We start from the raw sequence: 13,103 nt of genomic DNA, 5'->3' as shown, positions 1-13,103 counted from the left end.
TTGCACATTTGATCAAATACAGGAAACATTTTTAAAATATTTGCATCATATTACAGTTATTTCAGCACTAAAGGTGCAGATTAGTGTTAATTGAACTTCCTGTCTTCATTCATTCTAATGTTCTGTTGTGGTTCTTGTCGTGTTCTTTGATCGGTTCCGTTTTGTTTTGTTTAAATGAGAAATATTTGTTGTTTAAAGTTCCTAAAATAGCCTCAGCAGCCACAATAAGAGATGGCTGAATAAAAAAATGTAAACTGTAAAAAAAGAAGGTTCTTTTTCCTCATTAATTGGAAACAAATGATCATTTCTGAAGAAACTACATCTGTCAAAATAAGGTTTGTAGAGTTTAACTGATCATGTTTATCTTTTCTTTACATTTAAATGAAACAGCTCTTATTTTGGCGCACTGGTTTCTTATTTTAGTTACATGTTGGTTGTAATAAATGTGATTCAAAGTGCTAAAAAAAAAGATCTGTAACTTTTACAATCATCTATGTCTAATTTCGTTTAAACGCAGTCATAGAAGAAACCTACTTCAGGTAATCTGCCCGAACCTTTGGGTTCTGCTCCTCACACCTGGTTCTGGTTTTCTAATCGACACACCTGCAGCATAAAACAGGAGCGCCCAAACGTCTCGAGTCGTCCCGTGTTTCTTTACGTTTCCCTTCCAAGCAGCCATGTTTTCTTCATCTCTCTTATTTTTTGTTCATTATTTGACCATTTTCAGAGGAACGTGTTTGGTTGTTGATTTGTTAAAACACTTGACTTTGACCTTTAGTTCAAGCTGTCATAAAAAGACAAAAAGGAGGAAAGAAGATGGACGGGTATGTAATCTCATGGCTAATAACGGACATCTTTAACCCAGAGGCTGAGATCTTGGCTTAGACTTGGCCGACGCATCCTTCAGGTCCCGAGTCGGACGTGAAGACGAGCAGCGATGACCACATGAGGCTCAGCAGGTAAACCTGAGCTCCTGAACGCCTGCGTGTACACAACGAGATTACGATCGGAGGGGGGGTGTTTGTTTTCAGCAGGCCGGTGAACACATGGCGCCGCAGAAACACGAGACTTCGTTTCCATGACCACGGAAAGACCCGATCTGTCCTCCGGTAAGACGGACCCAGAGGACAGCTTTAACAACACGTTTCTGATCCTCGTTAGCTCCGGTAAAAATAAAATAAAATGATGTTCTCCTGGTTAAAGGACGGTTGGAGGTAAAAGAATTATGGAAACATCAGGTTTGAGTTACGCCACCTACAACGTTTGGAAGCCATTTTCATTTTCTGATGAGGACAGATGCTTAAACTTTTTCATTACTAATGAAGACATGAACTCATTATTACAGAAACTTTAAGGTTCTCCGTCTTCTGTAATGTTAGCCATTTTAACGGCGGCCATTAAAGCACCTTTTCCACCTCGTGCACCCGTTCACTCGCGCAGAGCGCCCGGTCTGATATTTCTACTCATTTCCATCCCTGGACCCCTAATGAGAATGGACGGTCACCGTGGTAACAACACACCTGTGTCTGTCACTCCCAAGTTAAGGAGAGGCAGACAAGAGATGCAAACTGAAAAGTAACCCTCAGAGAAACGGTCGCTGTGATAAAACACGAGAGGCTAACTGTCTCACGTGTGGATTTTATGTTTCAACAATGTTCCATGTAGTCGTGGCGAGCTAAAAAAAAATTATTTTCAGTTTTGAAAATAATATTTTGAGCTAAAGCTGAACTGAAACATGTTCTAGCTGAGCTGTGCTCCAGGAGTTCTGGTTTTCCAGCAGAGAGAAACACTCTGGGTGAAAGAAGACAGAAATGTCTACGTTTTAGTGTTTTATTCAGAAATGTGCCAGAAAGAGTTGTGGGGAGAGTTTGTTTGAAACAATTTGAACATTTTAGACAACTCTAAAGGTCCAGTCTGATGTATTCTGTGTAAAAATACCATCTCAGAGTTCCTGTGATATGTTTAAACTCTGGGCTGTTTGATCTCCATTATTTTTACCTTTCTAATGTTGGCAAGTCGTGTGAAAAGTCAGAGCACCATATTCTTGAGCGATTAGGAGTTCTTCAAGGCTGATTCAGTGGCACCTTTCATAATCAGAACTGATGACCACGACTGGCCGGGTTGGATCTACACTAATTATAATAAACCTAATTTAACTCCTTTAAAGGTGCATGTCCAGATTAAGGCGACTGGAAAATCCTGTTTACATGGAAGTGTCTCGTTTAGAGTGAGGTCATAATTGGGTTCAAATATTACTGAACCATTAAACGCAGGTAGGAGGAACATCTCTAAAACACAACAATTTGTCTCTTTTTTAACCCTTAAAGAGGCTTAAACCCGTCCTTGACCTGGAGGACCTCCATCCTGCAGGTTTTAGATGTTTCTCTGCTCTGACTCACCTGATCTGAACGACTGAGTGATGAACAGGATTCTGTCCTCCAGGACCAGGACCAGGATCAGGACACCACCGATCCAAACCTTCTACGGTCTCCTCTCAAGCTGAGCAACTCGTGGAATCGTTGCTTCTTCTGTGGTGGATCAGCTACCGACAGGTGACCTCCTCGGAGTTTCTCCCTCCATCGTTCCTGCCTCCGTTGGGTCTGAGATAACGGGTCGAGCCCGCGGTGTTTGTTCGCTGCATCAGTGATTGAGTCAGACGTTTCTCCACTCCTTTGTTTACCAGGAAGCCGAGTCACAAAGGAAATCATTCAGGAAGTTTGTGCCTGAGAGGTGGAATCAGACGGAAAACTGGAAACCACAAAAACCAAGCGGTTAATTTTTAACGAGTCAGATCCTTCAGGTCGGTCCAGCTGAAAAAATCAAACCAGAGAAACGGCGTTTTTAATGCGAGCGCTGAGCGCTGAATGACTTTACTGAGTCGTTAAAGCAGCAGCTAAAAGTAGCTAAATGCTATCTACACGTAGCTAAAAGCAGCAGAAGACAGAATCAGAGCCTGAAGCAACATTCAAACAAATTAATGCTGAAGGAATGGGTTTTATTTGGGATTTATTTGGTTGTAAATAAAGTATAAAAATTAAAGTCGCAGAATTCTGCTGACTCGGCATCTAAAGATCCAAACATCCAATCTTTTCGTCTCCAGGAGTGAACATGAGGATTACCTGAGCCTCCGGCTGGTCTAAATTAAACTTTAACTCAGATTATTCACGATTATAAACGTCATTGTTAATGAAATAACAACCATAAATGTAGAAGCACATCTTTCCTTGTTTCCAGACACTGAATTTCAACTTTAACCTTTGAAAGAAAAATAAAAGACTTGAATTATAAGTCTTTTATTTTTTGTGGTTAATTTATTGGATTTACTTTGCCTCTTAAAGGCAGAACCGTCCCGTTCTTCTTCAACAGTCTGAGAATTATTCCAGGTATTTCCGTCAGACTGACTAAAAACACGTTTGTTTCAAATAAATCTCTATAATCCTGCAGTAAACGAAGACGAGGAGGAAAGAAGGGATTTCAAAGAGTTACCTCATGTTTTGTTTCTGACGGATGACTCAGCATCAGGGCTGCAGGATGAGTCATCATCCACTGTCAGCATGACTCATCAGAAAATAACAACAAAACGCTGAGTCAGCTAATCTGCAACAGCTGCCTGAGGGAAACAGCAGGTTAGAGGACCGAAGAGGAGAAGGTCACAAAATAATTCAGCTTCTTGTGTGGGAGTCATAATTACATTTAATATAAGATCTTAATGTTTAATAAAATATCTTAATGTTTAATATAAGATCTTAATGTTTAATAAAATATCTTAATGTTTAATATAAGATCTTAATGTTTGATTTAAGATTTTAATGTTTGATTTAAGATCTTAATGTTTAATTAAATATCTTAATGTTTGATATATTTTGTTTTGTTTTGGTTGTTTTTGTTGTTCTCCAGCCTGAGGAGGCGGCGGCTCCCCCTGCTGGCGCAGAGAGGAACTGCAGCTGCTGCAACACTGCTGCAACTCTCTCTCTCTCTCTCTCTCTCTCACACACACACACACACACACACACACACACACACACTCAGATTTCTGCAGAGTCACTGTGAGTCAGAGCTCCTGCTTCAGTCTGAGTCACCAACATGACAGCAGCAGTTTTCCCATCACCCCGAGTCACCCGAGGACCCCGGAGTCGTCCGCTGAAGGCCTGACTAAAACTCCGGGGAGGAAAGAGGCAGAACAACTTCCTGTTTCAGCTGAAAATCATCTTCATGTTGAGGAGAAATGTTCACCTCGAGTCTGGAGCAATTGGAGCAACTGGAGCTGATTGTTCCTTCATCCCTCCCGATGATGCTTTCACTCCTGTCTGCCTGTTAGCAAAATATCTGGATGAAACTCTCAGGAAGAGATTATCTACAACCAGAGATGAAGCCAGAACTTTCTTTATTCTGCTTCTGTCCCCCGACTGACCCGGAGCTGAACCGGATCAGAGGAGCCGCTTCCTGCCGGGTTCAGAACCTCACAGCCGGGATCAGAACCTCACAGCCGGGTTCAGAACCTCACAGCCGGGATCAGAACCTCACAGCCGGGTTCAGAACCTCACAGCCGGGATCAGAACCTCACAGTCGGGCTCAGAGTGCTCGTTGAGGACGACTCTCAGCGACTGCAGCCTGTGAATCTGACTGAGCTGCGGTTGCGCTTCGAGCTTCTGTTAGCTGTGGCGGCCATCTTGAAGCTGTAGGTTCGCAGGATATTTTGCTAACAGACACAAAGACACGAGCAAAACCCCAAAATAAGGAGGAGGCGGAGTCACAGCTGGTGTATTCAACATTTAATGTCTGTCACTTTAAAAACTGTTCGCAGACAATCAAAATATAAATACATCTCTCTTTCACACACACACACACACACTCACACACACACACACACCCCTGATTCAGATGTTCAAATGAGCAACAACAAACCACCGACAGCCGAACTTCAGAGGATTTTAACACCGAGAGGAGAAATTCTGTCAGAACACTGGGATCATCTTCATCATCATCATCGTCATCATCATCATCATCGTCACCATCATCTTCATCATCAGCTTCATCATCATCATCATCATCGTCGTCATCATCATCGTCATCAACGTCACCATCATCATCAGCTTCATCATCATCAGCTTCATCATCATCATCATCAGCTTCATCATCATCGTCATCATCAGCTTCATCATCATCGTCATCATCACCATCATTGTCATCATCGTCATCATCAGCTTCATCATCATCAGCTTCATCATCATCAGCTTCATCATCATCGTCATCATCATCAGTACGCTCCAATGACCAGAGGAATCAGAACTGATCCGGTACCAACATCTGGTCACAGAATCCTGATTCCTGATTGGTCGACAAACTGAACCGAGTTTAAAAACTTTAATTTAAAACGTTCGCCTGTTAAACGGCAGCTTTGATTTTATCTCAGGGGTTCCCAGAACTCGTCCCTTCGCCTCGTAGCCAGAGGAGGGATTTAAAACGAGGCAGGAACTCTTAATTTGAAATTATTCTGTGTTTCAGAGCCGCTTCCTGTCAGCCTGTCAGCTCAGGAAGACTTTTCAAACTCGATCTGACCAATCAGAGGCCAGAACCTGTTCCTAAACGGGTCCTTTAACGGCCACAGACCAGCAGAACGTCTAATAAAGTTCATTCATGATGGAGTTCCAGCTGCAGGCCGGGTCAGGTCCGGTTCTGACCCGGTCAGAAGGAAAGAAACGTCCTGCAGCTTTAATGCTGAGCATCACTCACCCTCACTACACCGGGGGGGTCCGGGTTCTGGTCCTGGTCCTGGAGGACCCCCATCCTGTAGGTTTTAGATGTTTCTCTGCTCCTCATCAGGTCTTCAGGTCCTACAGAATCCTGTTCATCACTCAGTCCTTCAGGTGAGTTAGAGCAGAGGAACACCTGAAAGAGCCAGGACCAGGACCGGGACCGGGGCCAGGACCAGGACCGGGACCAGGACCAGGACCAGGACCAGGACCGGACCGGACCGGACCCCCCTGCACCAAATGGTTTAAAGAAAACTGCTGATGTTTCCACTTTGAAAAGAAGCAAAGAAGAAGAAGACTCCAGTTTATCCAAACCGACCTGAAGGAGAACTTCAGGATCAGCTTCATGTTGTCGTTTTTAGGCTCATCTTCCTCGTCTGAACGGCTGGAAGAGAATTTTTGCTCCTGATTTCAGCCGAAACACGTTGAGAGGAAATATGGAAACAGGAAGTTTGTTTTTTATTTAATTGTTCTTGTCAACAAAGAACCCGAGAAGACAGAAAGCAGCGCTGCCCGAAGCTCTCAGGTGACTCATCAGCTGTTCGCGAACATTTCTGGAGGTGAATTCAGACTTTTTGTGCTTCGGTCAACGTTTGTCAAAGCTGCTGATTTGACACTTTAGAAACCTTAAAAAGGGGTTTATTTGTTTGTTGTTTTCAGGGCGTTTGATGACAACAGAAAATATGAAATACTTTCAGGAATTAGAAAAGATGGACCCCGTCTTCCTGCCCTCGGGACATTTTCAGTGATCTTGTGCACAAAACTGTGGTTAAATAATTAAAACTAAATCAAAAAGCCGAAGTCCTTCGAGCCCGTCGCTCCCCTCGGTTTAGTCTTTTTGTTTTCCCTCCACCTGAAGCTCCAGGAGCCGGAGTCAGACACAGCGAGGCGTCCTCCTCGTCCTCCTGCTGGACAGCCAAAGTCCGGTTCTGGCTCGGTTCTTCCGTCGGGCTCCTCTGCGGAGGAAGTCCAACCCCGGCTGACTGAAACCCTCTGGATTTACCTTCTTAAATCAAAAAGATGGAGGGAAAGCGAGGTGCGTCCACTCCGCCTTCCCACCGCCCCTAAGTCCTCACGTCTCTGTCCTCCCGTCTCCGTCAGCGTCTCGGTCTGTGTCGCCAGCGGGGGGCGCTGTTACGACGCTTTGCCCAGCTCTATCTTCTTCTGGATGGCCCGCGCCGAGTGGTAGATGAGAGAGTCGATCAGACCGGCCACTGCGAGAGGAGACGAGGACAAAGACGAAGACGAAGACGGTTAGGAGGAGATTCATTTTCAGGCTGAGGCGAAAACATGATCGCCCAGACGGACTGACCTGTAAAAACGCCTCCCACGATGGCGCAAACTCCTGTTAGGAAATGTGTGAACGATCTGAGCAAACAGAGACAAGCTGTTCAGTGAAGAGCCGCAGAATTACCATCACATCTTTAACAAACGGCACGACTCTCAGCTACTACCACACCGAACCTCAGCTCAATATCTGGAATTATCTGTTTGTTTGTGGCTGTAAGGCAACAATAAACTCTTAAATTACCATTTAATAGAAAAGGTTTCACTTTTACAGCTTACTTTTTTCTGCTTTCAGAGACTTAATTTGTTCTAATTTACTTAATTTTGACTTTTAAATCAAAAAGCACCAATTTAGGAGAAATGTTTTTATTTATAAGATTTAATTTATGCCTCAACTTTCACCTTATCTGATAGAAACATCAACCAAGAACAGTTTTTATTACTAAACCTAAAAAAATATATTACTGTGACTGATTTAAACAAGTTCTAAGTTGTGCATTTGCATGAATGACACAGCCTGTTTATTTATTTTTTATTTCTTAAACCGCTCTGACAGTTTAAGAGTCTTTGTTCCAACCTTACCTGTGTTTTTCTGTAAATTTCACCATCATGGGCGACAGCTCATATAAAACAAAGACGCCCGGCAGACCCTGGTCTCCTATTAACCCGTTGGCAACTTTTTCATGCCTGGTGACAGAGAACTGGTTTGTTTTTACCACCTAGGAAGGAAAATGGACAACAAATCACTCATTAATTCAAGCTGTTAGTAAATTAATCCTTTTATAGATGTGATGCAAACATACTCATAACACTGAAACTTTTAGATTTCTTTAAGTCACAATAAATATATGTTTTACTTGATATATACAAAATTGTAAATTAAGATAAATTCGGACTCACATCTCCGTCTGTTTTCATGTATATTGTCGGAACAATTTTCACAAAGTACTGGTACATCATTGATGCTGTGAAAAAAGGAAAATAAATATTAAATCAAAGTGTTTGTTTAACTAAGGCTGTTTATTAGCAAACCAAAACATATAAAAGTACATATTTTTGACTAAAACACGTTAGAAAACGTGGTTTAAAACTCAAATAAAAGGAAAATGTTTGAACGGAACCACAGAGAGGCGCTATTTGTTTTTCCACGAGTGTTTTTTTACTTCACTTCCTGTTTCCGGTTATGGCGGTCTGCTAAAAAGACATTTAAACGCAGCTGCGCTCAAGAACAAAAATACAAAAGATTTGAATTCAGCAGGCAAAACACCAAATCCATTACAGTCAAATAACCGAAGGTGAGTTTTAAATGAATTATTCTAATTTTTTTGATAAAAGAAACGTTTTGTTGCCGGAAACGAAGTTTCTTATCAGGGGACGTTAGCATGCTAGGCTCGCGATAGTGCTAGCATGCTAAGCTAACAACAAACTTCGTCTAAATTTGAAAAACGGGTTTTTTTTAAGGTTCAGAGTTTAAACAGATACATGTGTTTGGGTGTCTGTGACTGGAAACCAATACTTTAGACGTTTTTTTTAATAAGATCTGACTTTATTTCAGCTAATTGTTGAACTTTTAGCTTGGCCGCTTCAATCAGCCTAAACGCTGCTTTCTGTCTTTATTCAAGAGGATGGTTTTAATTAGAAGTTATAACATAGATACCTCCAATAAGCCCTGCAGTTAGCTGTTAATTATTATTTTTGGTAACTTGACAAAAACAAATGATAGTAATACAAAACAACAACTTGTCTGTAAACAATTTTAAGGCTTCAACACTGAACTGTGCTCTTTAAAATCATCCAAATCTACTTTAAACTTTAAAGAGCTAGTAGAAAATAGGTTTAATATGTCTGTAATGGTGTCAGTATCACTAAACAAAGATTTAACCTCTTTAATATGTAATTTAGCCATGTTTACCATAACTAACGCTGTTTATATTAGGTCTGTATTAAAGTCATTTTGCTTTAGAAGCTCAGACTTGTTATCGTGGAAGATTTGAGCAGCAGGAGCAGTTTGGTTGTAAAGATAAAGTGTGTGTACTCTTCAGTGACCTTTGAACCGTTGGCCCAGCATGACGGGATTATCCTGAACAGAACCGCCTCGGTGCTAAAAGCTCTTTTTATGAGCTTTTCTGTGTAACAGAACCAAACACACAGATACAGTTTAGTGTCATCACTGTGGAAACTGATGAATAAATGCTGTTGAGTGCTGAGTTCAACAATTTAAAAGGTTTAATCCAGAAAAAACTGTTATACACCGAAGCTGTTTTTCTAAAATGGCTCTGATTTTAATTCCTGAACGTACAGAAGGATCCGCTTCACGTTTTCCTGCACAAAACTGGAGTTAACGAGGAACGATTTAAACCCGGGATGGTAAAAAGGAAATGATTAGTTTCTCAGAATCCACAGATTCCGAGTTGTTTTAATGAAAATGGTTAAACTAAGGCTCAGTTTGTCTCCGAGCTGTCTCGTCTGTTTTCTGTGCCGATGACTCTGTTTGGGTTTGTTTTCGGTTCCCTCCGCTCCAGATGCCCGTAGCTGTCGGTCCGTACGGCCAGACGCAGCCGAGCTGCTTCGATCGGGTCAAGATGGGCTTCATGATGGGCTTCGCAGTAGGAATGGCTGCCGGCGCCATGTTTGGCACTTTTTCCTGCCTCAGGTAGCTATAAATACATCTGAGCTCTTATATGTTTGTAACGATAGCTAATCGTTTTGTACTTTTTATCCTTTAGAATTAACTTCAGTTAAGGGGAAAAAGAACCGAACTGTCAGCAGATGTTACTATAGATTGTCAAGTTTCTGAAAATACTCCTAAACTGTGATTTGCATCCACAGAAAGTATTTTGTACTTTGTCTAGTGAGTTGAAATATTTCCTCTCACTTATTTAAAACGGACAACTTTATACAAACAGGACAAACCTTTAACTCTAGTTTGATATAAAGAGTTGCATCATCGGTACTTTCCCCAACGATTAGAATAATATTCTAATCGTCGCAGAACACGAGGGTAAACGTTTCTGCTCCTGAAGTGTCCTTTTCCTTTCTGCAGGATCGGCATGCGCGGCCGGGAGCTGATGGGAGGCGTTGGGAAGACCATGATGCAGAGCGGAGGAACGTTCGGGACCTTCATGGCCATCGGCATGGGCATCCGCTGCTGAGGGGGGCGAGGCTCCGCCTCCACCGCCCGCTCATCGTTGTACAGCCGTGGGACTCTCTGATCATCTCTCTGTGGGCTCAACCCTCTCGTCTGCCCAGCCTACGCTTTAGTTTTGTCAATAAAATGTCAGATTTTGTCAAATCAACATCTGAGGAGGTTTTACTTTGTGCCACATCTGCTCTTTGAACAAATTTAAAATAAATGTAACTGATATCAGAGAGCGGCTCCTTTAAATTCTGGTTTCTGACCTCGGACGTTCGATAAACGTTTGCGTCTTTATGTGAACGGAGGCGGTCGGGTGATTCTGACCTTGCGGCGCCGTGACGTCGGTTCCGTCCAGAGGGTTAACGATGCCAGGGTAATCCTTCCCAAACGACAGGTGTTTGATCAGATGAGTCATGTTTATCTGCAGCGCGACAGAAAGGATCAGACCTCAAACACGAAAACACGGCTGAAAGAAGAAACCACGACTCGTTACTCACGTTGTCCAATCCGAAACTCTGCAGGTCGTGAACTGTGAAGGAAACAAACACAAGTTTAACTCACAAAGAAAATAAAAAGTTAAAAAACACTCCGATCCTCCGTGGTTATCCAGATAAATCTGATATAACTTTGAGCTTTTAAGCAAAACGTTTTCATCTTCTTCCTGCAGGTTTCATCAACAGAACAAAAACAAAGAGTCTTAGAAACGATTCAGATCTCTGATCAGTAAATTTAAGACGAGACTAACGGCCCGATGTGGACCTCAGATTCTGATCAGAAACGAGAATATCAGCCCAGATTCAGTCAAAATTAACAAAACATGAACTAAAAATCTCTTAAAGACAAAACAGGATTAAAGGGAACTTCTGTAAAAGTTATTTAGGTTGTAGATAAATGAAGAAACCTAACCTAAGTAAACGGAGAAGCTGTTTTAGTTTAATAAAATAAATGTTTCTTGCAGACTATAGATGCCTCCTTTTATTCGATATGTTTCCGTTTCAGAAACAATTTAAAGTTTTACAGTCGAGAGGAGAGAAGCTGGTCTGCAGGGGAAACAAACAAACAAAAAAAACAGAGAATCTGCAAAGAAAGATGGACTTACTTTCCACAGCGTGCACTGCAGAAAGAAGAGAGAAGAGTCACGAGAGCAGTGCAGAAAACACAGACATGTGAACGCACGTGTGTGTGTGAGATCAAAGAGGCTGCACAACTCTGGATCTGTTTTAAAGCTTTAGAATCTGAACTCTTCGGTTAGATTCATCAGGTGGGATTAAATAAATTCATTTATTATTTTTTGTGCTGAGAAAATTGAGGTTAAATATCGGAGGATTGTGCAGCCCCCCCAAACGGAGAGGTTCAGGACAGACGGATGACCGGAGGTGGTCTGGGATCAGGACGGGATGTGAGCCGAGTGATTCTTATCTCTTGTTTCTGCTGTGCAGGGGGAGAACGGAGGGAGGAGGACGGGTTGGAGTTCAGCTCAGGAAACTAAAATCTGCACCAACCTCAGCCAGGGAGGAGTCAGTTTCAGATTATACAGGAAGTAGATTCACTGATGGAGAGGGGGTGGGGAGAGTTCAGTTTCCTGCTCTGATTGGATGTTTCCAGGAGGACAAACAAAAACAGATAAAAATATCTTTTTATTCAGTAGAATTAGCTTATTAGGAAGCTAACGCCTGAGCTCTGGGATGTCATGAAGCATCCTGAGAAAGCTGAGGGTCTCAGTCAGAACCTGAACGCACCACCGGCCCGACGAGGAAGTGGACCGAGCCACTTCAGCGCTCCGTTAAATCCAAACCAGAGCTGAAGGAAAGTCGCTGTTTGTGAACGGACAAATTTCCAAGGCTCCTTAAACACAACACGCCTCTCATTTTAAAGCCTCCAGGACTTTTCTGTTGCTGCCTGTTTATAAACTATTAATTCAGACCCAATCTGAGGTTCATTTATTGACAACAAACTGGTAACCAGGAGACTTTGTTGGATTTGTCTTTAACAGATCGATCCGATGGGATCAATGTTGTGTTTGATGAGTTTTCCTTCTGGAAGTTAAAATGCTTCCGTTTCTTATTATTTCACATCATTCATCTCCTGTAAGGTGAGGAAGCGGTGACTGAATCTGATATGAAACTTTTCCAGATTAACTGAATTATTTAACAGTTTTGTATTGACTCAAGATAATAATAATAATAATTATTATTATTAAGTGAAAGACCTTTGGGTCGGCCCTCGGTGTAAAAATGTAAAAAAAAGACAAAGTGGAGGCTCTAAAAACTGATCCAGAACCAGTTCAGGTGAACCAGCAGCGTTGTTTGATTGACCTCGCTGTGAACGTTTAATGGTGGATAAATGAAATAAAAACAGGACTGAAGATGAACTGATGAACATTAAAACCAATCAAAAGTTTTAAAACAGCCTTTATTCTCCTGGGAGGATAAATACTAACAGGTTTAACATTTAGTTAATCATTAAAAATATATTTTAAACTAAATTAAATATTTTCTTTGTTGCTGTTTTCATAAAGATTAACAAATTACTGAAGTTTCTGTTTAAATATTCTCTAAGAAATGCAGAAACGTTTTATCACGTTTTGGATTTAGTCCTTATTAGACAGGACTGTAAATTAGGTTTTAGTTTAAAAAAAAAAAACTTTCTTCTGTTTCTAAAAGAGGAATAAAAGGTGTTTAAAACTTTTGCTCCAGCGAAACGTGAGCCGAGACAAAAAGCAGCTTTTCTTACCGTGAACGTGAGACTGCTGGAAACTTTTCCCCGGAGCGAAGTGGAAATTCCCTGCAACCTGAAACACATGAAAACATGATGAAGCCAGCTAACAGGAGGAGCAGGAGGAGGTGCAGGGGGAGCAGCAGGAGGAGCAGCAGAAGGAGGAGGAGCAGCAGGAGGAGGAGCAGGAGGAGCAGGAGCAGCAGGAGGAG

General features: G+C 41.9%; 2 protein-coding genes across 2 annotated transcripts in view; one reads left to right on the top strand and one right to left on the bottom strand.

The window, feature by feature from the left end:
• Positions 1-6,202: 6,202 nt before the first annotated feature.
• ergic3 (ERGIC and golgi 3) overlaps positions 6,203-13,103 on the bottom strand; it is a 12,125-nt gene continuing 5,224 nt past the window's right edge. Inside the window, exons 7-13 of the mRNA XM_017433772.3 lie at positions 12,910-12,967; positions 10,674-10,705; positions 10,501-10,597; positions 7,941-8,005; positions 7,623-7,759; positions 7,066-7,121; positions 6,203-6,967 (exon numbers count right to left, since the gene is read on the bottom strand). Of these exons, the coding sequence (XP_017289261.1) occupies positions 6,888-6,967; positions 7,066-7,121; positions 7,623-7,759; positions 7,941-8,005; positions 10,501-10,597; positions 10,674-10,705; positions 12,910-12,967 (525 nt within the window). The 3' untranslated portion in view covers positions 6,203-6,887. The remainder of the gene's footprint in view (positions 6,968-7,065; positions 7,122-7,622; positions 7,760-7,940; positions 8,006-10,500; positions 10,598-10,673; positions 10,706-12,909; positions 12,968-13,103) is intronic.
• Positions 8,199-10,409, top strand: romo1 (reactive oxygen species modulator 1). Its single transcript, XM_017433774.1, has 3 exons — positions 8,199-8,335; positions 9,563-9,693; positions 10,084-10,409. The coding sequence occupies exons 2-3, from the start codon at positions 9,563-9,565 to the stop codon at positions 10,190-10,192; spliced, it is 240 nt and encodes a 79-aa protein (XP_017289263.1). The 5' UTR covers positions 8,199-8,335; the 3' UTR covers positions 10,193-10,409.

This window comes from Kryptolebias marmoratus, linkage group LG4 (genome assembly GCF_001649575.2).
Source record: "Kryptolebias marmoratus isolate JLee-2015 linkage group LG4, ASM164957v2, whole genome shotgun sequence".
Taxonomy (NCBI): Eukaryota; Metazoa; Chordata; class Actinopteri; order Cyprinodontiformes; family Rivulidae; genus Kryptolebias; species Kryptolebias marmoratus.
The sequence above is the reverse complement of the archived record's forward strand: the minus strand, read 5'-3'. Positions and strand labels throughout refer to the sequence as shown.